Below are 27,523 nucleotides of genomic sequence, written 5' to 3' on the forward strand. Positions count from 1 at the left end.
CACGTCCGATCACTTGCATAGCCTGCAGCGATTGAAGAAAAGCTAGATATGCCACGCGGCATTGTTTACAAGCTAGACACATTTCTTCATTTATATATTTATTTGTTTATTTATTGGTATTTTGCGTAGTGCCTACATATTGCGTCTATACATTTTAGAGCTTTTTGACTCCCCGAAGGAGGAATGAGCCGGGCTTGAGCTAGCCTTTAAGCTAAAGAGACTTTTTAAAAATGTTTTATTCTCTGGATATTAGTATAGGTCCTGTCCTTTGTATAGCGTCAACATGCCATCTTTCAGACACCTTATAGCACATTTTGATCCTAGAGTGCAAAAAGGTAGTTGCTGTATATACCCTGGTAGCTCCGTTTACCTGACTCCTTTACAAAATAGAAAGAAAATAATCGAGGCACCCACCACACAGCTCCACAGATGCACCCACCACACAGCTCCACCTACACATCTCCACCGATGCACCCACCACACAGCTCCACCAATGCACCCACCACACAGCTCCACCAATGCACCCACCACACAGCTCCACCAATGCACCCACCACACAGCTCCACCGATGCACCCACCACACAGCTCCACCTACACAGCTCCACCGATGCACCCACCACACAGCTCCACCGATGCACCCACCACACAGCTCCACCGAGGCACCCACCACACAGCTCCACCGAGGCACCCACCACACAGCTCCACCGAACGACCCACCACACAGCTCCACCGATGCAGCCACCACACAGCTCCACCGATGCAGCCACCACACAGCTCCACCGATGCAGCCACCACACAGCTCCACCGATGCAGCCACCACACAGCTCCACCGATGCAGCCACCACACAGCTCCACCGATGCAGCCACCACACAGCTCCATCGATGCAGCCACCACACAGCTCCATCGATGCACCCACCGCACAGCTCCATCGATGCACCCACCGCACAGCTCCACCGATGCACCCACCGCACAGCTCCACCGATGCACCCACCGCACAGCTCCACCGATGCAGCCACCACACAGCTCCACCGATGCAGCCACCACACAGCTCCACCGATGCAGCCACCACACAGCTCCACCGATGCAGCCACCACACAGCTCCATCGATGCAGCCACCACACAGCTCCATCGATGCACCCACCGCACAGCTCCATCGATGCACCCACCGCACAGCTCCACCGATGCACCCACCGCACAGCTCCACCGATGCACCCACCGCACTGCTCCACCGATGCACCCACCGCACAGCTCCACCGATGCACCCACCACACAGCTCCACCGAGGCACCCACCACACAGCTCCACCGAGGCACCCACCACACAGCTCCACCGAACGACCCACCACACAGCTCCACCGATGCAGCCACCACACAGCTCCACCGATGCAGCCACCACACAGCTCCACCGATGCAGCCACCACACAGCTCCACCGATGCAGCCACCACACAGCTCCACCGATGCCCCCACCACACAGCTCCATCGATGCACCCACCGCACAGCTCCACCGATGCACCCAGCGCACAGCTCCACTGATGCACCCACCACACAGCTCCACAGATTCACCCACCACCCAGCTCCACGATGCACCCACCACACAGCTCTGCCGAGGCACCCACCACACAGCTCCACCGATGCACCCACTGCACAGCTCCACTGATGCACCCACCGCACAGCTCCACCGAGGCACCCACCGCACAGCTCCATCGATGCACCCACCGCACAGCTCCACCGATGCACCCACTGCACAGCTCCACTGATGCACCCACCGCACAGCTCCACCGAGGCACCCACCGCACAGCTCCACCGATGCACCCACCGCACAGCTCCACCGATGCACCCACCGCACAGCTCCACCGATGCACCCACCGCACAGCTCCACCGATGCACCCACCGCACAGCTCCACCGATGCACCCACCGCACAGCTCCACCGATGCACCCACCACAAAGCTCCACCGAGGCACCCACCACAAAGCTCCACCGAGGCACCCACCACACAGCTCCACCGAGGCACCCACCACACAGCTCCACCGATGCACCCACCACACAGCTCCACCGATGCACCCACCACACAGCTCCACTGATGCACCCACCACACAGCTCCACCGATGCACCCTCCACACAGCTCCACCGATACTACTCCAACTAAGCTCCACCAATGCACACACCAAACAGCTCCACCAATGCACCCACTAAGCTCCACTGATGCACACACCAGTCAGCGCAACCACAGCATCACTGGTTCAAATATGTTCTTTCAATGTTTCAAGCTGTTTTCAAACTTTCACGCTTTATTACAAATCATAAAAAGATGTTAATATTTCACTTCTGTTCTTGGATTCTCGTCACAATAAAAACACTGAACATAATCTTCACAAAAGTTATTTACAAAAGTTTAAGCTATTGCCATTACAAATTAAATAAATTATTTAAGTATTAATTATTTAAAAAAATTAAAAGCCATTGTTATTTGTAATATCAATACATCTAAGTCACGTAAATACAAAACATGTTGCATTACAAATGCTATAGGTGTCACATTTGCAAAAGTTATAACTATTGGCATTGTAAATGACAAAGCTATTAATTTAGCTATTTTAAAATATAACACATAAATAAAAATAAAAAATGTATAAGACCAATAGCTCAAACTTTCCTAATGCGAGCCCTATTGCATTTCCAATGCTTGTTTGACATAGCAGGTGCATATAGCCGCTTCAGGATGATCAGATTAATGAGGTTTCTCTATCTATATCCTCAAAGACAGGATCTTCTTTCTTCTAGGGAGTCAGGCTATCAGTCAATTGTACTTGGGCAACAGGCAACATGTTTGAAAGGGTACTAAGATTTTCTAATTATCTGGAACACATACAGTTCACCCTCAAGCCCTATCAACTAAGCTTTTCAACTGTCTAATTTACTATCTATGGAAGCCACATAGTTGGCGAAAATCAGCAACAACTCGGCCTTTGTGCTCATCTTGCATTAACGGGAAGAGTAAACCTGTATTCATAGAAAATTTTTATGAGTTTTTAGAAATATAATTCACACAAAAAATGTCTGGGGAGACATATATAAAAATGAATTAGAGCAAAAAAAGTTATGAACAGAGGTATAAGCAACTTAAACACATCAGTTTAACCTAACCCGTCTCTGACCGATTTCTACGACCTGAAGAATCGTTTGAACCTCAATTCTACTCGGCATTTCACCCAAGACGATTGTCATACAGCGGTACAATTTATAGTGCTCTGTTTAATCATAGCAAAGATTCACTTCTCGCTATCAGCGTCCGTTACCTTGCATATTCGTCATAAGGGTTCAAGTTTGAACGTCCAGGGGGTCTTTCACCAGCAATGAATTGTTTGGTCCTGATGATGGTCTTCTTGACCACAGCAATATAGACCGAAACGTCGACATCCTCATCATCTTCATCAGTTGACTGGGGGTGAGTGCTTGTATTGTCAAGGCTCCGTCCATCATTTCCTTTGGTTTTTCACTGTTCCCATGAGGCACAGGGTCAGACTGATTTGCATATGGCCATGTCTGAACTGGGGTGGCTGAGTGAGCTAAAGAATGGTGATGGATTAAACCCAGATCAGTTGACTGGGGGTGAGTGTTTGATTTACTCAAACGCTCCGACCATCATCCCCTTTTGTATCGCTCCGAGAAGGAGTCAGTCTGAGGCAATAAGACCCTAAGTGTTGCTACATGATAACATAGGTGTTGCAGAGAGCGTGAGCACAAATGACAGCCGCACATGCAGCTGTCTGCTATCTTTTGGGATATGTAGTACCATATTTATTATATGACGTCCACCCAAGAGCACAAAAAGATGCCCACTGTAGGCACCATTAATTTACCAAAGAACATATAGGGATATCGAGGAGAGACAGAAAAGCGACCCACAGCAGGCACTGTTAAACCACTACAGTTTGGAGTTTATGAGGAACAACATACAAAGCTACAAAAAGAAATGTTAAACCGCCATCGTACGATTTCATTTAAAACGGAGGGTTGACAACAATGTAAACAAAGACATCATCATCCAGTAACAACAGCGTAGCTGTCCATACCTCTTCTTCGCACAGCTGCGCGTACACGCTCTCCAGCCCCTGCAAGTCACTCAGAGAACGGATGAGGTCCATGGATACTCTAGAGGCGCTACGGCCGCCAGCCATTATGTCCCGTGGTGAGCTGGCATCCACCATTTCCACTTCCGGGTTTCTACGCTCATGAAACACACGATTCACAGAGAAGACAGGGCTCCCTGCGTAAACCAATCACATGCCTGCTTATGGAAGTAGGAGGTTAAAAGGAGTCATTAACTCGCGGCTTAGCCTGACATATTAAAAATAAGAATGCTTTCTAAGCAGTGTTCTTCTGCAATATACGTTTTTGCTACTTTTTTTTCATTCGTCTAGAAAGTTAATGTGCCCAGATCGCTTATTAGGTTTTTTCCAGCTAATCTAGCAATGCATCTGTTTTAATGTGTCTTTCTTCTGTCTCTATGGTTTGCTGTAGCACCGTCCTGAGTCCTTCGTTTGTGTCTTTGAACCGCGGCTGGTGGTCCTTTCTCTGTGTCCATTGTAAGTACTGAGGATCCCGGACGCGGTGTGTTCTCCCTCCGTTGTCGCTGTTTGTGGTCTTTTCGGGACAGGACGGAAGAACGTTTCGCCTTCTGACCCTGCCCGGGTACGCGCCTGATTGCGGCCCGGCACCGTGCTCCAATCTCGGTAATCGTCCTGAGGTGAAATCCTACCCACTAGGCCTCGCCTCTGGCGCGCTCTCTAAACTGTGCTGAGGTCGAGTTTAAGGGTTACCCACTCCATCTGCCTAATATCCGAGCCATCCGTCACCGGTCGCGGGCGAGAGTCGTCCAGAGCACGGGGAAGGCTCCTGGCCTGAAGTCGGGTGAATCGTAGATTAACGATTGGCGAAACGGGAGGGTTTTTGAGATTTTTTTTTTAACGGTCGCTTTCTGGTTTGTGGGAGGGCCTTGCGATATTAAGTGGCGGTAACGGAGAGATTGGTATAATACGTGCGTAACCGGGTAGAGTGTTTTTTTAGGGTTAAATAGACTACTTTATCGCTAAGAAAGCGTGAACGGCTGGTGGTGTGGACGCTGATTGGAAAGGGGATAGATATAATATTTATTGTAGTTCGCTGTCTGATGGTATAAGTGGGAGTCGCGGTTTGGGATTTTATAGGATTGGTGCTGATAAATGAAAATCTTGGTGGTGTTGGGGAGGGCAATGGTGTATGGTAGATAAAATAGGAATGCAGATTAAAACTGCCTCCAGAACTATTTTTATTTCAGGAGTCAGATAACTTGATTCGATGCATCTTACTTTACATTCATTTATAGGAATATCAATCAAAGAAAACTGTGTTACCCCTACATGTCTTGCGAGACATGTTTTTATACAATCTCTACATTTCAAAAACATTATTTATTCTGGAACATTCAATCGGTCTGTTTAACAAATTGCATGTTAGTTGGTACCAGGACCTCCTTCTCCTATAGTGTTAGTGCTCGGTGGGGTCTTTGTTCAGATAAAGTTCTTGTGGCCAGTACCAGTTTTAGTTTTTACGTTTTGGTCTCCCTAATATGTCTAGGCGGGAAGTCGTATTGCTTGTGGGCTGGTTTCATACGGCTACATTTTATTAAGCCCACCAGAGATTCGTTAGATCTTTCCCGAAACCCAGCATTTATTCGTCTTTCCCTTTTTGTGTTTCCATAAAATGGTTGTGAGCCCACTTGAATGGGATTGAAAATAGCGACGCCCCTAAACTCGGAGGCAGCAGGGTGCCGGCGATTATGTTTGCAGACGACACCCTGCTGCTGTCCAAGTCGCCAATGGGGATACAGCGAGTTCTCAATGGTTTCAAGGCATTTTGTAAAGATCACGGCCTCGAGATCAATGCACTGAAGGCAAAATATATGGTCTTCAACCCACCATCTAAAACTCGATCAATAGGTTAGAGAGGGTACGAACCTTCGAGTACTTGGGGATTACTCTAAATGAAAAAAAAATGTCGTGGGGGCACCAAAGGGAGAAGTCACAGCTAAAACTGGCTCAAATAGCAGGGGGAATTATAAAGCTTGTCACTAAAAATAAATCTTCCTCTAAGCCGGTTGGTCCTCCATTATAGATCTATAGAGCACAGGCTAGGGGTGCTGTCATGTATGGAAGTGAACTCTGGGGCTACACATGTAATCAAGATTTAGTAGCAATTGAGAATAAATTCATTAGACAACTCCTATCACTTCCCCCCAGCACTCCCCTGTTGCCAATGAGACTGGACTTGGGCTTGAGACCCCTTGACGAAGATATGGGACTGCGGCCCTTAATATTCTGGCGCAGGATATGGTCTGTACCCGAGCTAGTTAACTATAGGCAAGAACTCAAATAAATTCTTACTCTACCAAATGTTGGGAAAATTCCCTGGTTAAAATACATAAAGATAGAACTAGGGAAATTAGGGTTACCCACTTTATGGTCCGACCCATTGTTATCATGTTCCCGGGTCACGCAGAAACAGCTTATTAATCATTACCGGGAAAGCAAACTTGCTACACATCTGCAAAGAACAGGCCTAGGTACTTTAACAATATCATTCCTAAATACTAAGGACATCTATAGGTTTGAAACTGTTTTAGATGTTATATTCCCAACTACCATTAGGAAACTGTATCTTCAATGGAGGTATGGCAGTTTGCCGATACGGGCCTATACCTGTAAATTGGCTGAATCTTCCTCGACCCATTGCCCAGGTTGCAAATCTGAACAGGAAACTGATCTGCACATATTGTTTTTAGGTCTCGCCTGTCGATGCGCATGCGCATCGAGCAAGGCGAGAGTATTGGCACTTATCCGCTCTTTATCCACACTGCAAGGAATCGTGGCGATTCCTTGCAGTGCACGATAAATTTAAGCTCAATGCGCATGCGCATTGAGCTTAAATGCGCGTGCACATGCCCCCAGCCGCCTGCCTTGCCTACTCTCTCCCACAGCCTCCCCCAGCTCCGCCCCCTCACTACTTGATTGCACGGCCGCTAGGCCGTGCCTCCCCTACTCTCCTCCCCCCTCCTCCTCTCCTCCCCTGCCTGCCTGCCGCTAGGCCGTGCCTCCCCTACTCTCCTCCCCCCTCCTCCTCCTACTCTCCTCCCCTGCCTGCCTGCCTGCCGTGTCGCACCTCTCCCCTTTCCGCCCCCTCCCCTGCCCGCCGTGTTACGGTGAAAGGCTTGTTTTTCCTTAGTATTGATCGAAGTTCTGAAGCAGGTATGTGCGGCGTCCGGCTGTTTATTCATTCGCTTTTGTGGTAAATGATCAGGCAGGAAGCCTAGAACAATTGATGTTTTTATCTCTCTGAATCCTTGTTTTCTCTTGATTTCAGATAATTGTATGTATTTCTAAGTGCCCAGCACCCATACTATTAGCTGTAATTCCACAAGGCGTGATTTGAGCTAGAGCGGTGGCGAGGTAGCCTTGGCGCAGCGGATTATCATGAGAGTAGTTTGTGGATTGATGGCTTTCTTCAATAAGAGTGCTTAGTGCCACAGGTTCTAGCTTAACTTTAGTTTACATTTTATATAGTGCTACTCTACCTGTAGAATACGTGTTGGCGTGCTTTATAGTGATAGAGAGCAAGGTCTGTTTGTAATAATCACCTCACACAAAAACGGGGTAGGAAACTGAGCTGAAAAAGTGAACTTTGTTTTTTAGACATCGTGCTTAATGATCAACTTTATTTCAATGTATAGCCCTGAAGCACTATAAACAAGCATCACCATTACCACAACTCAATGCTGTTCAATGCATTGTCCTTGAAAAGGACTGGACCTCAGTGCAACAATTCTTTGAGCCGTGATTGGACATCCTTAGAGTGGCAAGGGATAGCGTGAAAGTCTTCGGGGTACAAGGGCGCAGGCCGTGGCCATGCATCGAACCCCCGTTAACCATCAGTACCTTTATATTCAGGAAAAAAACCTCACTTGTCTTTTCTCAACATGTTGTGCATGCTTGGCTCCTAATCCGTAAGCTCCTTTAAGTATTTCCATTTGTATAGCTGTGCATGTATACTGGTTGTGTACATTCATTCACTCCATCCACTGATCCCTCTTAACGACCGCATTGTGTGCCAGTGTGCAGCAGTCAAAGCCGCAGAACAATTTCAATCTCGTCTCTTAACCTTCCTCGCATTCTTATTAAATAAATCATGTTTTTATTTACCTTTAATTTCCCTGAAAATGGCGCTCTAGCTTTTAGATCCTTAAAACCTAAACCTTTTCTTGCACCAAATTACCAGTTGCTCTCAAGCCCGTGTTCCACACCCTGTTGGTTTCCCTTCAGTTTTTATCTTCACTTTGATTTTAGAATAGAGGCTGAGCTCGAAGTTTCAATGCCTGTACAGGAGATGGTTCCAAAAAATGCCTAGTGCAAACATTCATGGGGAAGTCAATAGAAGTAAAGCTAACGGGTTGTGAAGGTAGAGGCGACTAACACTATATGAGACAAGGAATGTAGTTCTGGAATTGAATGCAGGTAATTTGCATCCTTCGAGGTACCCCTTCAGCGCCTTTCTGATGCATGCACAGGCATTAAAAAAGCCTCTGAAAGCAGAGCATGCGCTGCACGGCGTTGTCAACATCCTCCGAACTGGGGGGACATGGACATGAAGAGAAGCGTTGTGCGGTATAAATACGCCGTGCACACGGGATTGCAGCCAGGTATGAACATGCCTGCTGGAAATTTACCAGGATTTTTACCGGGCCCAGTAGCAGCAGCTGCTGTTTTGGTAATTGAGCAATATATGTAGCTAGTAGTGGTAAAAAAAAGAGCAATTTTAATCGTGAAATAAAAGTGCCAACTTAAACTAATAGACCTCATTTGACCCAAATAACAGTTTTCGGGACCCAGTTAGAATTATCTTCTTAGCCTATTAGTATTTATGTAAAAATGAGTAGAAACCATTTATAACTGGACTATTGGAATTTCAAGCTTTAGACATAAATGCTGTAAGAAACCTTTTATGAATAAGGAGGTTTGCGAGTGAACGTTTAATTAAGCATAACGAACACAGATCAGATCTGTGACCCGCTTTTAGACTCTGTATCTGGGATTTTTGCGAGGCCATACTGTACACTTCTGTCTCACATTTAGACCCCACACCCTCACCCCCTCACCCTCCACCCCTCACCCTCACCCCCTCACCCTCCACCCTCACTCACCCTCAACCCCTCACACCCTCAACCCTTCGCCCTCAACCTCTCACTCACCCTCACTCACCCTCAACACCTCAGCCTCACCCTCACTCACCCTCAACCCCTCACACTCACTCACCCTCACCCTCACTCACCCTCAACTCCTCACCCTCACTCACCCTCAACTCCTCACCCTCACTCACCCTCACTCACCCTCACCCACACTCACCCTCAACCCCTCACCCTCAAACCTTCACCCTCAACCCCTCACTCACCCTCACTCTCACTCACCCTCACTCTCACTCACCCTCACTCAGCCTCAACTACTCTCACTCACCCTCAACCCCTCACCCTAACTCACCCTCACTCACCCTCAACACCTCACTCACCCTCACTCACCCTCAACACCTCACCCTCAACCTCAACCCCTCACCCTCACTCACTCACCCTCAACCCCTCACCCTCACTCACTCCTCCTCACTCACCCTCACTCACCCTCACTCACCCTCAACCCCTCACCCTCACTCACCCTCACTCACCCTCAACCCCTCACCCTCACTCACCCTCACCCACCCTCACCCTCACTCACCCTCAACCCCTCACCCTCACACAGTGCAATAGGTCTCAGACCATTTCAGTTAGAGCTTTAAGAAATGTTTATGGCTTTTTTTATTTGTAATTCTTTAGCATTGGCTACAGGAAACAAAAATGCTAAACATTTACAAAAAAAACCCATAAACAATTCTAAAAGCACTAACTCTAATGGTGCGAGACCTATTGCATTTCCAATGCTTGTTTTGCATTGCATTCGCGCAGGAGAGAAGGAAATGGATTGTCCCAGTGTGTAAAAACCTGGGGTTCAACCACTGCTTGCATGCATATAGGGTCTTTAAGACAGATCTGTCTGGGCATATAGTTTTCGCTTTAGCTAAATATTTGGGGATATTTTGGCACAAGAGAAGACACTTTTTAGTTGGAGATGTATGACAATTGTCAAAATACAACTTTATAACAATGACCATGTTTGTATGTTAAAGGCTGGGTCCTATTCTTATTCCTGTGTATTGGTTTTATATGTTTTAATGTTTTATTATTTTAACTATAACTACAATGTTTTTTAATGTATGTACCTGTATCTTTTATGGCATATGGCGCCGAAATAAAGATCTCGATGATGATGATGGTTGGGAGTATGTTAATTACTTTTCGGATACCTAGATTCTTTAGTACTGTTCTTGGTATCCTATGGTGGGTCTCTGTAGTACATAACATTCAAATGGTCGTTCGTGGCCAAAGTAAGTTGAGGTATAGTGGTTGGTAGGTTAACCATTGTCCTTGAGGTAGTGAGATCTTGTGACAATCCTAGCAAAAACCCATGTTTGTTGTGTTGCACTGTAGCTGTGAAAGGTTTCTTGTATTAGTTGTGTACCTCTTAGATCCACACTTCTGACTGTTTAAGTGTCCTGGCACTCAAGATTAATTTCACACAAGTCCCCTGTTATGTGCTCTACTTGTTTTTAAGGTCTCTCCTACATGCAGCTTTAGTTGTGTATTGTGGAATTACTTTTTTTCTGTTGACAATGAATTGTCTTTTTCAAATACCACCTTGCAACTCTATCAATATCTTCTTTACTATCAGGCTTTGAAATAACTCTAAAAACCGTGTGTTGAATCTTACATTAAATATCCATCTTGGGGGCTTATGTATCGAATTCTTAATGGAGGGGGGTGGTAATAATACCAGAAGTTGTTTTTTGCAAGCATTTCAGTCTACACTTATCAGTAAATAAGGGTATAGTATGGGGGAAAACATTGTCAATTGGTCAACACATTCTGGGGGTCTAGTTTGATTAGTAGAGGGAATTCGGAAACTGATTCCTGAATTATAAGAAGGGGCTTTTTCCTCAATATACTGTACCATGGACAAGTCCCATGCCAAACCAGTTTCTTGAATAGAGTATTGCAGTCCCCATGTCCTCCCCCCCACAAAAAAATATGAAGATTCAAAAGATTGGGCAAAGTGACACCAAAATCTGCTTGATTCCAACCAAGTAAGGTCTTTCCAGTAATGTTGCTTCCCAAGTTGAACTTGCAGGTTACAGCAAGTGTTTTGCCATAGGGACATGCATGTTTTTGTAAAGGATTTTAAGTCAAAGGCCAATGCCTGAACTCAGTCAGTTTTCTCCCAATAAACCAAACGATAATGAATCCTGGTTCAGATTGTTTTTGTACTATTTTAAATCTGCTTTTGATTCAATTGGCAGGTCAGTAAGACTTGAAAAGATAAGACGGGACATAGAGGAAGGGTTGTCAAGAATGACTTGCATTCTTAAATAATACCAGGGTCATTAAAACAGATACGATCACCCCCTGGGGTTTTTGCTTGTTACTCAAGAATGGGATACACATATGAAGTTAACCCAGTGGTTAGCAGTCAAAGCTTACCACTAGAATCTGGAAATAGTTTGAAGCTTAGATACAGTGCTGTCCAGTAAATAACACTCAATAACATCAATGTCCAGTGAGTACTTTAATTTAGAAAAAAAGAACGTGTGAATAAAGAGTATTTGAAACCAAGATGTGGATGAAAGAACAGTTTGTATTAGCACATTCTGTGGCAGAAATATGTGATACTAGTGCCTTAGCACTTGAACCTACATTTATGCTATCATTGGTGGCTAGGTATTCTGTAGGAAACTTGCTCCAGATTTTTCACCTCTTACTAGAACCTTTATTATTGCTGGATTTGGAACTCTGTGCACCTTATTCCCAGCTAATCAGTTGTAAAGCTCCCGTGTCCCCCTGCTAACATTGTAAGATTGGTATAATCCTCCTACTTGGTATATTTAACTTGTCTATGAGTCCCTAGTATATGGTACACAATGTGCCCAGGAGGTTAAATGCCACTAGCGGATTGTAGCACCTATTATTCCATCCATCATAGTGGTATGCCTTCAGGCATACCATTGTAACCTAACTGTGACAGTACAAAACATACACAGCAACTTGTCAAAGTTAACCCCTTTTTACCGGCAATAACCTTCCTTTTAAATAATAATTTCGGCCGCCTTGCTCATAAGACAGGGTGCACGATATTTAGAAGCAGGACATGTAGAAATCTTAAGTATGTCTTTACAGTGACTAAACCCCAAAACTATTTTCACAGTAGGATGGCTGACTGGCTCATAGAAAAACACTGGGAAGCAAAGTTAATTATCTAACCTGTATCTAGGAAAAGGGACCAGCTAGAGAAATAATGAAACCTCTGTTTTTAATTAGTATTGAAATCCATTGCAATGGTGAATCTGGATCCTGTCCTCACTGTTCCCATGAGGCACAGGGTCATGACGGTGGGTGAGTGTTTGAAAAGTTTCGGCACTCCGTCCATCCCCTTGTGTTTGCTTTGTGACCTGAGTAGAGCCATGAGGACTGAACCTGCTCCCTCTTATACCTCTGAGAAAGAAGTGGCCTCCAAGAGACATTTAGCTATCCAAAGGGAAACAGCTGATCAGTGGAAACTGGGCCCTGGTGTTGGCCTCTGCCTAACTCCCTGTGAGGCTGTACATCCCTCCCATGAAGTCCTGCTGGTTCCTTTAGAAGTGCACTTCTGTGGTGGATTGTGTCTTCAGTTTGTCGGACAGTAAAATCTTTGACCAGTATAAACCTGGTTGGTGTATCTGACCTGCAGTTTATCACGGCCATCCTCAAATTGCACCTACGGGCTGTCTACGTCAGCCATTGACTGATAGTGAGTAAGTAAACTTCATTTGTTTTGAATAATTAACAGGGACCAAAAATCTGCAGGTCTAGTAACTTGAAAAATTTACTCAACCTAACTGTAATGTACTTGACCTCTGTCTCTGAAAGTTGAGCAAATGTGATATGATAACAAGATTTAAAGGCATGTTTAGTGCTTATTCACTTTGTGTAGTAATAAAGGTGCCTTTAAATCGTATCTCATCATATTTGCTCCGCTTTCAGACACAAGAGTTCGTTAGTCTTCCTACTTGCCAGAAAGGGCAAGTCTGCCATAACATTAGCTTGTCCTGATTAAATCTGGCTTGCCATAGCGAGTGGGCGAGTAGATATTTCGCGCCCTGGCTAACCTCGTAGAAAAGTAAAACACTGGTTAAAAATGATAAAAGGCGATTTTTGGCAGATCAGAAGCGCAAGTTAACAGTTTTAAAATGCTTATACGTGGTCTGATCTTGTCAGGGTACCAGGATAGCCCATAGTTTTGGTGTTCCCACTCTGGCTAGCAGCCTGGCCCTTGTTTCTGATTGATCCGTGAGGATTTATGCGAGGGGCTGGAATCCGGCTGTGCTTCGGTTCACTCAGTTACACGAAGAGTAGAATATATTGAGCTGTGTTAACAAAAGTTCATGAGCAGCAGATTGACATGTACATTTAACTGATTTAAAAGTAGCTTGTGTGCCGTCTATGAATTTTCTGGGAGCCCCTGAATGCCAGGATGGCCAATAGTTATGACGATAAATGTACCCACTCCGGCTAGGGGCCTGACACAGGTTTCTGGCAAATCCGATGATAATTTTGTTAAAAGTTGAGAACCTGCCTCCCCTACACAGTTTCAGGGATTAAGGACATTTTTAATGAAGTTACAGTTCAGGATGGGGTCGTCGAGCTCTAAGCAGGCTATAACTGCTTGCATGTGCGGGACCCTTTGCTTTTTAATACAGGTTTGAGGCGATGCCTCCTCTTCTCCCCCATTTTGTTGCAGATGCAGGTTAAATGCAAACAGTCTCTTTATTTGAGCCGCATAGGCGGCAACTCTGTTGCCGGAGTACTACTATGCAGGTTTTTCTGATGGAGTAGATGGGCAGCCCATGCGACACAGCAGGAGCTTAAGCTTCAGATGGAGCGGAAATGTGAATGTTAGATACGATGCTTGGATTAGTTTTGAGTAGCCGTTCATGACCGTCTAGGCGTGCCTTCTTTTTGCGAGCTTGTCTTTATCTAGTAGAAGCGAAATTGAGGCCATTGTAGCGTTAACTAGTTTTTTGAATGCCTTGTATGACAGTGTTAAGGCCCAGAGGTTCCCTAGGTTCCAGTTGGATAAGGATTGGTGCTGGTATTCTTTGAGGCTGTTGCTAGGCTTGCTGCTGCTTGAGTTGTCAATTGCAGACCACAGGATGTTTATGATTGCCCCCTATAGTCCTGTTGATTGCCTCATTAGGCCAAGTTCCAGTTAAGTTTGACTTGGAGAAGAACTCAATGGTGGGTTTAGCACATAGTGGTAAACTTTTGTTCGGAGTTTGTCTGAGGGGGCTGAGTCATGGCTAAAAAAGGGCCTCGCTGCAGTAGGTTAAAGTTTGCACGAGCCTTGCTGTCATGACTTTGAGGAGAGAATTGAGTTGGGCCTTTCAATTTCTTGCACATGGTTCTGAAACTAGCGAGTAGGGTGTTGCTTTTGTTTGTGATGGCTCAGAGCTGTTTGGCCAGACCCTTGTCGTCTTGTAACACCCCTAGGTACTTGTATTCTTTTACTGTCCCTATGCACTGTGCTCAGAGATGCTAAGTGCCACTTTTTTGGCGCATTCTTCTGACAATCATCACCTTGGTTTTGTTACTATTGATAACCAGGTTATTTTGTATGGCGTTCAGGTGGAGTGTTTATCAGTATCTGCAGGCCTGCTCTGGTTAAGCTGCACAAGACCAAGTCATCAACGTAAAATACATTAATTAGTATGATTGTACTGGGACCTAGAGCAAAGCTGTTGGTTTCGTCAATGGCCTGTGCAAGGTCGGCCATGAAGAGGTTCAAAGGGCTTGAAGCCTTGTTGGGTGTAGATTTCTCTTGACAGGAAGGTACAGTTTCCCAATTTTGATCTGCCACCATGTTTGGGTGTGAAGTGACTCTATGGCTCTAAGCAGATGTTCCTGGCCCTGACCTTTCTCCATTGCATTGCTCGGCTTGCGCAGTCAAACGCTTACTGGTAGTCCACAAAGCAGAGATGAACTGAGTGGTGGTAGTTCCCCTATTTGTCCCGGATGAGGGACAATGGCAACATTTTTGTGATTGTGCCAGAGCCCCTCCTGAAGCAAGATTGTGTTGTAGGGATTATTTGGTGTATATCCATCCAGGCAGTCAGATAGTCTTAGACAAGAGATGCAATGTATTTTGCCTCATTGCTGTAGAAAAGTGACCCTTTTTGCATGGTTACCCCCTAACTTTTTGCAAGATCCATGATGCCAACTTGAATGAGTGTGCCCTGCAATCCGGCTCCCAGGGCTTGTGTTCTTTCCCAAAACTGTACCTTTGTCTCCACAATTGGCACACTTCTGGGCCACCTGTAAGTCCCTTATAAATGGTACCCCGGTACATGGGGCCTGGTGACCAGAGATGGCCTCTGAGGACTGCAGGATGTATTTTGCTACACTCGGAGACCCCTCACCTTAACACCCCCCACCCCACCATTGCAGGCTGCATGTTTTGGTGTAGACCAAACAGAAGAGTTGACATAGCACAAATCCTTGTGCGCCCTGCTCCCAACATTGCCTGCGGCATGGGTAAGTCACCCCTCTACCGGGCCATACCGCCCTAAAGGCAGGGTGTGCCATACCACAGATGAGGGCATAGCTACAAGAGTAATATTTCCCTACAGTGTCTCTGCCAGTCACAGACATTGTAAGTGCAGTGAAGCCATTTTGAGTACATGTGCTGGGAGTTGACCGCTCCATGATGGCTTTATTGAAGACTGAGACGTTTTGTACCAAACGTCTCGCTACATTGACCCCACACTGGGAGTGGGATAATGACGGCACCTCGCCATGAGTTGGGTATGGCACATGTGAGGACTGCATTGGAGAAAGGGGGGTTTGGCTTTCCTGCCCAGTACAGATGGCCTTGGGGTATTCCATTAGGCCCCGGAGCACCTTCCCTCCTGCCTTTAGTGATGATGTTCGCTGTGTGCTAATTGGACCTTTTCGATATGGGGGAGACACAGCAGATGGGTTACCAAAACTGTTTGGCCCAACAATCAGTTTGTTGTAGAGCCAGACTGACTTGGCATATTCCTTCTTTGCAGCCCTTAAAATATTTATGGTGCTCGTAGTTTTCCTGTTTCCCCTTCGCACCAGCTGCAAGGCCTGGTTGTGTTCTTTCTATCAGTTTAAATGTTTGCCATGTCACTAGGAGGATTATGTTTTGTGTCTATAGTGGATTCTGGCCATTTCAGTTTCTTGTAGTTGGGGGTGAATTGGGAGCAAAGTGCGACAGGGCTGCTCTCGGCGACCTCTCTTTTTAGGCCCAGAGACAGTATTTGTAGAAGGTGGGTGCTTATTTATACATTTTCATTTGCAAACAATATGAAGGTAAACGGTCACTGTCGCAGTTCACATTTTCGAGTAGAACTTAAGCAAGGTTGTACAGTCAAGTCATGCATTTTCATATCAGAGTCCCATCCGACAGCAAAGAAAAAACAAAGTCCGATATGTACAACCAACCCCACAATGCAGAAGGTGCACCCCCCAATGTATTATGGACACAAAAGCATGATTGTTGCAAATAGATTAACATCACAAAAACATTCACTGTATCATATATCAAATATATTGTAAAGCAACAGACCGATTAGCCCACCCCATTCGGGCCTATGCCTTGTTCCAGTTGGGTGACTAGGGTTTGCCAGTGTGACTCAATGTATGCTCTGAATGGACACCTGGGGCGAGATGAGGAGGGTAGAGTGGTGGCGTATATCTTGCTATTTGTGTTGCACAATGCCAAACTACCGATCCATCTCTTCGATGTAGGGACTGATCTGCGGTCCCAATGAATAGCCATCACTCGTTTGGGCCAATAATAGACTTAGGGCCGCAAATGTTATCACCTTTTTGGGAAAATTAGCCACATAGCCCAGCAGAGCTATTTCTGGGATGGGGACTAGGGGCAGATTGCCATTTTGCTTAGGGTCTTGTGTACTGCTTCCCAATACGGTTGTAGGAGTAGGCAGGTCCATGTAAGATGTGCAATATCAGCATGACCGGCCATGCATTTGCAACAGGAATGTGGCCTGGATTGTTCCAATTAAAGGGATTTTATCGCAAGAGTTTAAAATGTAGTAGTTTGTGTCTACTGTTTAGGGAAATATCCTTCGTGACCGCTCAGCATGCAGCCTATTGATCATCCGTGATTTTGGCAGCACAGGTCGTCCTCCCAGTCTCCAGGGAGCTTGTCATCGTTCACCGGAACGATCTCTGAGCAGGCTTTATATAGTTTAGAAATGAGATAAATTCCTTGTTTGCTGTTAGAGACAGGGTAGCAAATGATTTTGGTTCGAACAGGAAATCAGGCAACACGCAGAGCCGAATGCACCCGATTCAGTACAAAGCTGTCCATAAACGCGGCGTCTGGGAAACTGTCAACGTCTTGCACTAAGAAGGCTTGGCCATCTGGGTATAGATCTCAGTTTTGTGATCTCAAATTTAGTTTACATATGCTGCACCACTCTCTCCCCGTTAATGGAAGCAATCTGGCATTGGGCAGCTTTAGGAAAGTGGAATACAGTGTGGCAGTGCGGGTAATTCGCCTCTGCTTTTCCCAAGACCAACTAGTGGTGGACACAGTCTGAATGTCTTTCGGGTCTCTAGGATCGCCCATGGGAAGCAGCGTTGACCGCTTCTCGGGCAAGACCAAGTCAGATTCCGGACGAAGAAACGGGATCCTGGCATCAGGGTGGTAACAGGCATAGGCGTGGCTGCATTGGGCTACAAGATAATACAAGTGGAGATTTGGGACTCCGTACCCCCCACTCTCGTATGAGAGTGTCAGTACCTGCCACCGAACGCAAGCATGATAACCCCCGTACTAATCTAATAAGGAGGGATCTTTGTGTGAGAAAAAAGCTGATGGGGAGGGGAATCGGGATGTTGTGAAAAAGCTATAAAAAACTTGGGCAAGACCACCATCTTATGAATCGCAACTCTACCCACAATGGATAACGTAAACCTCAGCCAGCGCTCTATTTGCGATTCGAGGGAGCTGATAGCTCGCCCATAGTTGAGGCGTATGATTAAAGCAGTGTCTAAATGGATGTGAATGCTTAAGTATTTTACTGAGTACCTGCACCACTCCAGGGGGAATTTACACTCCCAAGACTTGGTGCTGGGAGTCAATGGGAAAATCACCGACATATGTCAGTTAATGCCAAGGCCTGAATTATGACCAAATCGGATTCTTTATCGTTTGAGAGGTTCTAAATTGCTGAGGTTTCCTTACATAAAGAACAGTATCGCCCACATAAAGTGAAACAAGGAATGGGGCGGTGTTATATTGTAGGCCGCGCTGTGAATGTTTTTTTTTTAAAGTGACGAATTAAAGGGTCCATAGCTAGGACGAAAAACAGTGGTGAGATGGGGCACCCCTGAGGGGGAGAATGAGAGAGAGCGCGTACCATTCAGTCGGAGTCGTGCAGTGGGGTGGCAGTAGAGTAAGGAAGTTTTGGCAATAAAACCCATCGGCATGCACATACGACTCCTGACCGACACAAAAATGGACCACTCCAGAGAGTCATGGGCCTCCTCTGTTGAGTAAGGTAGCGGCAGGGGACATCTGGGTTGATTCTGGGGCGCAATGAAAAGCGTGCTAAGATTGAGCGATGTAGACCTGCGGGGGGACAAAACCGGATTGGGCAGGAGAAATAATTAATTGCATCAATTGAGACTGGTGCCTATAGGACCTGCAAAGTTGCGGATCTTTGCCCGGCTGGGGGAGGAGAATAATGATGGCTTCTCCCAAGGTAGGGGGGGGGTCTGGGCCTCCAGGGCCTCCGCCCACACCTCTATGACTTGAGGTGCCAGAAGATCTTTATATGTCTTGTAGAAGTCTCCCTTAAAGCCATCTAACCCAGGGGCAGAGGAGTAGCGGAGGGCTTCGATGGCGCCGAGCACTTCCGCTTCTGAGATTGGCTCCGCTAAGAAATCTTGCTTGTGCTTCTCCAGGTATACTAATGCAATTTCCGATGAATACTCTTCCTGGGCTGTGGGATCCTGACCTATTTTGGAAGTGTAAAGGGCCTTGAAGTAGTCAAGAAATTTGTCCCGTATGTCCGAGGTGAGTGTTTGGTCTGTAGAAGAGCTAAGTTCCGTAATGTAGGCCTTACTGTACGTGGGCCAAAATTCGGCCAGGTATTTCCCTCTTGCCGTACCTCCTAGCGGTTTGGTACTTACCCATAAAGCGAATCTCGCGGTCCACTGCCGCCCTAAAGTCGGAGAGAAGAGCGAGCCATGGCCGCTCTTGCTCCAGATCCGGGGAATGCTCGATGGCTAAGTCAATTTCTGTTAGGCCGCCCTCTATGCGGGATAATGTGTTGCGCAGGTCCCTGAGCACTCCGAAATGTTTGGCAATGCAGAAGTCTCTAATGTATGCCTTGAATCCCTCCAATAGGACAGCCCAGGTGTCTACCGAACTGGTATTAATAGCAAAGTATTATTCAATAGCGTCCCGCACTTCGTTGTTAAGAAGGGCACGGCTGGGAAAGCGCCATTGTCGCTCAAACCCCTCCGGCCTGGGGATATTACGGTGAAGTAGAACGGGGGAATGGTCAGAATACGTTCTTGGGAGTGTCGTGAGCGAATTAAACCAACTGAAGACACCTGGGGAAATTAGCCAGTGGTCGATCTTAGTCCAGGTGTTGTATTGGCCAGTGAAATGCGTGTATTCTGCTTGGGTCGGGTTGCGTGTGCGCCATATGTCCAATAAGGAATCCTCACGTTTGTCTTTCTGAGTCCTGACATTTGGCACCTTTGGCTGTATGTCCCAGTAATTGTTCTGTTGGGTAAGGAATTAGTCAAGTGGACCAGAACTAATCAGGATCATGTTGAAATCTCCCGTGATGATGAAGTCAGTTTCTGAAGCACGGTGCATTTGGTTTAAGATAGTAGAATTGATTTTCTTGATGGTGCCGTTTTTTTTTTTAGTTTATTATGTTCAAATCTCGCTCATGCTTTGTGTTGAAGGGTATAGAAATCAGAATACCGAGCTCTGGGTCCAACAGCTACTCTGTAATTGGCCATGGACAGAGTGAAGTAGGTGGCTAGCCGCCTGGAGTGGATGACCACTTTTATTTGTTTTTTAGGTCCCGCCTGCTCATGCGCTTGCGCATTGCTGGCGAGAAATATAGGGGCTTATCCAGAGCTTAACCAAACTGGCGATTTTATGCAGTGCCAGTGAAAAGCGCGTGCACCTCAAAGCCATCTGCTTCCCTCCCACAGCTTCCCCCAGCGTGCGCTCTGCCTCATGCATTTCTCCTCCCCTAATTATTGACGACCGTACTTTCACTTTCACGGCAGCCAGGCCATGTCTCGTTTTAACTACTGTTGTCTGATTCTCTCTAAGGCTTCCTCAGTCTCCTCTTTCCGCCTCTCTCTTTGGCCCCACGCTGCCTCTTCAATTCAGTTTTTCTAACTCTTTTGTCGGTACTTCTTTACTCTCTTGATCTGTCTCCCCTGCCTCCATGCTCTGTTTTCCCCTCGCCAGCTCTCTCATTTCACCCGTCTCGCACTCCTCCCAACTATGTCTCTCGAAACCACTCCCTTTGTAACTCTGTCTCTCATTGTCTCTCTCCACACAACTCTGTCTCGCGCCTCCAACTGTCTCTCGGTGCCTCTGCGTTTTTAACTCTGTCTCTTGTTGTGCATTTCCCATACTTGTTTTTATTATTTCATATCACCAATGCTTGTTTTAAGATTGCTGTGACTCTTGCTGGATTGCTCGCACTCCCTTGTTCTCTCGTGTGTGTGTGTGTGTGTGTGTGTGTGATACTTTTCCCCTATGCTCCATTCCCATGTTGCGTTGCCCCCTCCCACCCACTCTTCAGCAAACTACTTGCAGACATGTAAACATTTTTTATTTTGTATATTTTTCGAAAAAAGAAATCATAGGCCCAGGTTGTTTGGTCAATGTTCCAATCAGATTTTACTCACCGAGGAGTTACTTAGCTAAAGCGCTGCTTGTTTCCTATCACCCCCAGACGTCCAAAAATAACATCTCCGTCGAGCAAATGCGACTTTTGAAGTCAATGGAAAGAAACAAATTGCGCGGCCGGTTTCTATAACTTGCAGACACGTCCCAGCTCTCCACGCACTCCGTTGAGTAGAGCCAGCAGCTTAGCTAGCGCTCCCAGTTCTGTGTCTAATCCGAAGCTCCTGAACATGTGTTTTTGGTTAGGGCGAACAAACCCTGTAGCTGCGTGGTAAGGCGAGGTAAGTCTTGGTTAAAGACGAGTCATTGTTTTTTCCTTCTTTCTTTATTCTTGTTAAGCAACCGACCACGGTAAAGATTACGCTCCCACAGCATGCAGGTGCCGCTCGCAGCCGCGTTTCTTGAACTTGGACTCGTGTACATACTGGGAAAGCTTGTGGACCTGAAATCACCGCTGATGCTTTTTCGTAAGCTGGTGAATTGCTACCTGCTCCTCTCAGCACTGAGAAAAATGGACGAATTGCCCGCATTTCGTTTTGAGGCAATGGTTCGTGCTAGTAAGGTGGGGCAGCTGTAGGGAATGATATTTATGCCCCATTCCCTGAACACCTCTGTGACTTGAGGACTAAGTTCTGTTTTTCTGCTTATGAGGAGGAGACAAGCATGGATTCCTTTGAGGTGAACATAGTATCAATCAAAAATTCAACTGAAGTGATGTCCTCTGAGGCCATATGGACGACAGAAGGGAGAGCCCTGAAAAGCTTTAGAAGGTTTCCCCGGTTTAGAGTGTCCTGGCGACCCTTGGACTGAAAGTCCGGCAAAAAGCCCAGCTTTATTTCTCCAAACAGGAGATAAGTGGAGACTGGCCCAGATGAATTTAATTCCTTGGTACTTGGTGTAGTATGTGTTATACTTTGAGAGGAGTCTTTCGAAGCATCTGTGGTAAAGATCCTGTGCTGAGCATCATGGCTGTGGGCGTACCTCTGGGCAGGGAGGTAACTGGGGTTGACACGAGCTGAGGAAACCGTTTGTGAGAAGTTGGCCTGATATATGATGTCTCCAATTCTGGGGGCACCTTGTAACAGTCCAAACAACTCTTATGGTGTCTGGTTGTCAGTCAACCTTATTAGACAAGCTATCCTAATGGTAGCATGGACTAAGCAGCCTTAAAGGCTTAACTCAAGAGGTCGTTTTAAGCAAGCTGTTTTACCAATCACAATCCTGTAATATCAAATGAAAGGACACCACACAAGTTATATATTATAAAAATATATGTATTTATTACTAGAATAATCCTCTATACTCTATGAGTCTAGAAGCACAAGCGTTTAAACAAAAGCACAGTATAACATATGAAAGTTGCACAATTATGGATGAGGCTCGGGGGCCACGCAAACCATATATTTAAAAAGTGGTATAAGAACGACCAATCGAACAGTGGTTAGGCCTGGGGCCTAGGGAATCGCTGGAACCAATCGGGACTAGCAATGCTGAAGTCGGGAAAAGCCTGCGGGAATCGGGTGCAGCGCTTAAAGCACACGCATGCACCAATGCAATGTCAATGGTGCGTAAAAGTTACAAAGTTACTGTTTAAGGAACCTTCCGACTGACCTAGAAGGACAAAACTTTAGACACATACACTAGAGGTGTGTACCAGTGTAGGAACACCGGCATTGCTGAGTTACCTCACCCACAGGAAGCGGGTGCACAGGTGCGAAGTAGTGTCGGGTTTCGTCACGCAGGTCGATGGTGCCTTAAGATGAAGATGCTGCAGGCGTTGCGAAGAGAAGTGTCCGGTGTGATCCAAGGGTGGATCGAAGATGTAGAGTACCTGAAAGCAGAGGGGACAGTGTGGGTCACTCAGCAGTGACCAGGGTGGAACCAGGAAGGAACCAGGCAATGTCTGTCGCAATCAGGTGGTTTTCGAGAAGCTTGTCTCCGCTGCCACGTGGACTCTGGGGCACCGAGGATGTCCAGGAGTGGATCACGAGCTGTCCCACGAAGACTCTCGCTGTCGGCGGTGTTGGCTTCCGGATTGGAGCAAACAAACCTTGGCAAGTGCAACCCACGCAGGATTCGGAGATCGCTTCTTATCGGACCAGCAAGGTCAGAGCGGGTGCTCCTTTTCAGGGGAGCGAGGGCCAGTCCAGAGCAACCGGACTGGCAGGTCAAATTCAAGGTTTCGTCGGTACTGGGGCCACAAGCCAATGGGCAAGCGACCGGACCAACGCGTTGAGCCAAAAAGTGCAGAAGGGCCCCACGCAGCACTCGGTGAGTGTAGAGGGGTGAGCTTCGGTGCAGGAGTGGCTCAGGGCTGGGGCTTCTCAAACCCCAATGCACAGCTTCGAGGGTGCCTCGGGAGCTGCATGGTCAGCGCCTCGTGGTCTTTCCAAGATGGCCGGCCCCACGCTTCAGGTCACCTCCACGGGTCTCAGCTTTGCAGGGACTGTGGATCGGGCTGTTAGAAGGCAGGAACGCTGGATCTTGTCGAACTCTGTCGCTCGAGTTCCGGCGGGAACTGCAACAAAGCAAACGTTGAGGTGCTGGATGGTGCCCGTTTGCACAAGGTGGTCACTCCTTGACCACAAGGGAGATTCTTCAGTCTTCTACGTCGAGTAGGATGTCGAAGGGTCCAGAGTTTTGTTTCATAAGTTTCAGTCAGGATAATCTGAATGCTTTGGCACTGCTCCCACTTTTATACCAATCTAGTGGACTGGATTACCTGCTAGGTCCCTCCTATGGGTGGGACCCAGGAAGGGGGTGGTTACACCCCTTTCCCTTTGTCCAGGGTCACGCTGGAACTGGGGCTGGTGAGCCCCAGAACCGGTTTGACCGGATTATGCAAGGGGAAGCCTTGTGCTCACCAGGCACTGTCTGGTTTCTTTCAAACCTCCCTGGTACAATCCACTATCTCCTGTCTGGGGTGGTGTGACACCTCCCTGTGACAGGAAACCCTTTGTCCAGGCCTCCTCTGCCAAGTTTCGGTCAGCAGCAGGAGGTCAGACTGGTGTCTGGCAGAAGCGTCCATTTTGTGATGCTGAGGCTCTTTTTAAAATCAACCGCGTTTCAGTAAAGTAACATGTCTTCTCCCTCTAGAAGGGTGGAATGCTACCCCCGTCGCCAGGACTGGCGAGGGGGTAGCATTCCAAAACGTATGACACCAAACACGACATGTTTTGATAATGTCAAACCAAAGTTAGCACATAACCGCGATGGATTATAATGCACTTAGGAGTATATGGTATGGCATTATCCCGGAACAGCTTAGGGAATTGGTCCCGACAGCTGCAGACAGGCTCAGCTCATGCTAGAGCGCCATCTCACATAAAACCAAGCACTCTGCCTCCAGGATTGTCAAGGCCTGCCATACGAGTGACTTATAGGTATATATGTGTCTAGATATAGGTATACTATATCTAAGAAAGGGGTTATTACACCACCTTACCCCAGCTGAGTGATCAGCCAGTTGTGTCGATTTAAGTACCAGTCAGGGGTGGCAAAAGATATGCTCCAGCCCTTGGTAGGCCTTGTTGGCACCTATGCCCTGAGCACCTATAGTGCATGGTACAGGGGCTGACAAGGAGTCCAGTTCCAATTGGGTTATGTACCTATAGTACATGTATGTGAATTTAGAGAGAGAACAGCAGGCTGTGGGTCTGATTAGCAGGCCCACAGCCACATTAAGTCGAAAACCAGTGAAGCAAAAAGCAACAATTTGGGGTGACAATAGGATAGCAGACCCTACTCTCCTACACTGTTGCTAAGTTCATTTATGCAAAAATAGGGTAAACCTCTTGGATTGTATGCAGGATGATAGACTTGAGGGGCCCATAGACTTATTCCTGGCTTTCCTAAGTCGTTCCTTTTGACTCTTTGAGAGCGACGTATTGAAAGATGGAGACACTGCAATGGGCCAGGAGAATCCTTTGAGGGACCTGTCTCTTTCTGATTTCACAATGGAGTTGGGGTCTCGAACACTGTTCACTTGCTGGCCATGTTGATCCGTCATGTGGGAGCCAGGGCTAACAATGAATTCCTGGCATGTGTCTGTTTTGGCCGCTGATTGAACGATTTTGCAGTCCGTATTTTTAAGATTGCTCATACTTTATTTTAGGTCTGTAAAGAGTAGGTTCAAGGTGTCCGGTAAGGTCCAGAGTTTATCGATGATGTGGGATAGAAAGCAAGTGGTTTGTTGTAGATACGTGGTTGCCTGGGCTTCAATAATTAAATTGTTTTGTTTGGACAATTTGGAATCAATGCATGATACATATACTGTGAGGATGTTTAAAAGGTCTACTTGCAGGTCCACTTTAACTGAATGATAGTTTAAAGGATATACAGATGCTTAGAAAGTCTTTAATAGTGGGTGCTAGGTCTGTTGATGCTTTCGGAGTTCTCCACTCCCAGTTGGCCAATCGACAGGCGTGGTTGTACTAGGGTTGGGGTGAAGCGTGGAGAGGAAACATCTGGACAAACTGCCGGTGTGACATGTATGCTTGCTGAGTTCTTTGCTTGCCCTGTTTCCGAGACTAGCGTGACTTTGATAGTCTCTGCCATGTGGGCAAGTCTCCAGGTCAAGCTGTGTTAATGCATGGTTAGAGTTGACTGATAGTGGCTTATTGGCGTTATTTCTACTTGCAACTTTAAAAAAAAACACATCTCTGGTTCCACTTTTTATATTTTTGTTATTGTGGTGTAATTTTCTTTATTAGATTTTACTCTATTTTTCTAATTTTATTTGGTATTTTTAATGTTTTGCATTTTGATTTTTACTTTTTGAGTACTGCATAAAACATTGCTTATTGCCCTACGTTAAGCCTTTCTGCTCTGTCCCATAGCTACCAGGGTCTCGACCTCGCTTACCCCTCATAAGGTTTTGTGGTTAATCCTGGAGGTGGGTTATTAACCACTGCCCAAATTCCCAGAAACTCCACCAGTTATTATATGCTACAGAAGAGGCTAGCCAGAACTCGCTTCTCCTGCTTTGTTTATCATTTGCTTCTTGGTCATTTGTCTTTTCAGTTCCATTCCCAGGAAGGTGTTTTACTTGTGGTGTTCAGTGTCCGTTATAGGGGGATTTGTGTGGCTCGTATGCCATAATTGAGGAATTTTAGCAGTTTTCTCCCACTGCACACAGCTTGCGGCTGGTCTCTGTTCTTGGCCCGCCATGGGTGGGCAGCACTTGTGCGTGACAGCAGGACCAGGCCTGCACCCTGACCCTGACCCCTGTCTGCCAAAGTAAGCTGTCCATAGCTGTGTATGGTCTTTGAGCGTGGCAAGCAGGAGTTGGCAGCCGGGCCTGGACTCGAGCAATCCTTGTGGATGGGTCTCTCCCATTGTGCACAGCCATTGGCTGCAGGGCCTAACCGTAGGCAATGTCCTGCCCCCAATGTTGCACTGTCATGCAGGCAACGTTCTGAATAGTGGAGAAACAAAATTGTTAAGAAAAAAATTGTGACCAACAAGATTCACAGTTCTCTAAATTGTGATTTTAAGCTGCACAGACATCAAACGACGTTGCCCTTTAAAACCGATCGACAACTTTTTCAAAAGCTTTCACTTCCAAGCTACTGACTGTATATACCCAAACCAATGACAGTACACTTTCTGACTAAGTTATACTTCCATGCCAACTCCTCCCCCCCACCCCCCTTCTATTGGTATGCCCGTGCGTAGCTGACTAGGCTGTTTGCCAGAGTTCATGCATATACGTCCAAGGTATTTTCAGGGGAAAGTGCTCTTGAATACAACTATGCATTGGTGATTGCAGCTGTGAATTATTCTATATATGCGGCGTTTTTTATTACCATTGTTGAGTGCGGGAGGGAGTGGGGTCCTCGTGCCCCAGCACCCGTCCAGCTACCCAATTCGACAGGGATAATTAATGGCATACTCTGGAGCCGCTGGAATTATGCAGGAGGGGAGGGCCAAATTATACAACATGGATGATTAAAAGATGCTGCAAGAAAAAGCAAATATATGTAGCATAATGCAGAACGTTTTGTGCTAGTATTAAATAATTAGTTTGCTATTTCTAGAAGAACATTGTCTTGTTAAATGGTTTCTATCAGTTAGTACCAATTTAACACTCAAATACAGCAACAGGCAGGACTAACTGAAAGGTGAACAGTCAACATTTGTAAAGGGTCTTCTGTGCTGCAGCACGTGTGGCCACATTTTTTTTTTTAGAAGTTGCAATTATGCCACAGACGATGGATGGTGGCAAATGCAACAGATCCATAATTAAGAAGAAAACACAACAGCCATGGAATCACATAACTCCACTATCTTGCATATGATTTAAACTGCCCTCTTTTACTACGGTGCATTATTTATAAAGAAAGATGTTTAACTATAACCAGAACGAAAGGCACTAAAT

At 46.4% G+C, this 27,523-nt stretch overlaps 2 protein-coding genes across 3 annotated transcripts in view; one reads left to right on the forward strand and one right to left on the reverse strand.

The window, feature by feature from the left end:
* The window catches only part of COG4 (component of oligomeric golgi complex 4), a 146,154-nt gene extending 141,891 nt beyond the window's left edge, over positions 1–4,263 (reverse strand). Inside the window, exon 1 of the mRNA XM_086945279.1 lies at positions 4,075–4,263. Coding sequence (XP_086801405.1) covers positions 4,075–4,209 — 135 coding nt within the window. The 5' untranslated portion in view covers positions 4,210–4,263. The remainder of the gene's footprint in view (positions 1–4,074) is intronic.
* Positions 4,264–4,533: 270 nt separating this feature from the next.
* Positions 4,534–27,523, forward strand: part of SF3B3 (splicing factor 3b subunit 3) — a 274,045-nt gene continuing 251,055 nt past the window's right edge. Inside the window, exon 1 of one of the 2 annotated variants that reach the window (XM_086945281.1) lies at positions 4,534–4,587. The gene's annotated coding sequence lies outside the window, so the exon portion shown is untranslated. Of the gene's footprint in view, positions 4,735–27,523 lie in introns of both variants that reach the window. The other variant, XM_086945280.1, reaches the window with a different exon arrangement.

Source organism: Lissotriton vulgaris, chromosome 12 (genome assembly GCF_964263255.1).
Source record: "Lissotriton vulgaris chromosome 12, aLisVul1.2, whole genome shotgun sequence".
Lineage (NCBI taxonomy): Eukaryota > Metazoa > Chordata > Amphibia > Caudata > Salamandridae > Lissotriton > Lissotriton vulgaris.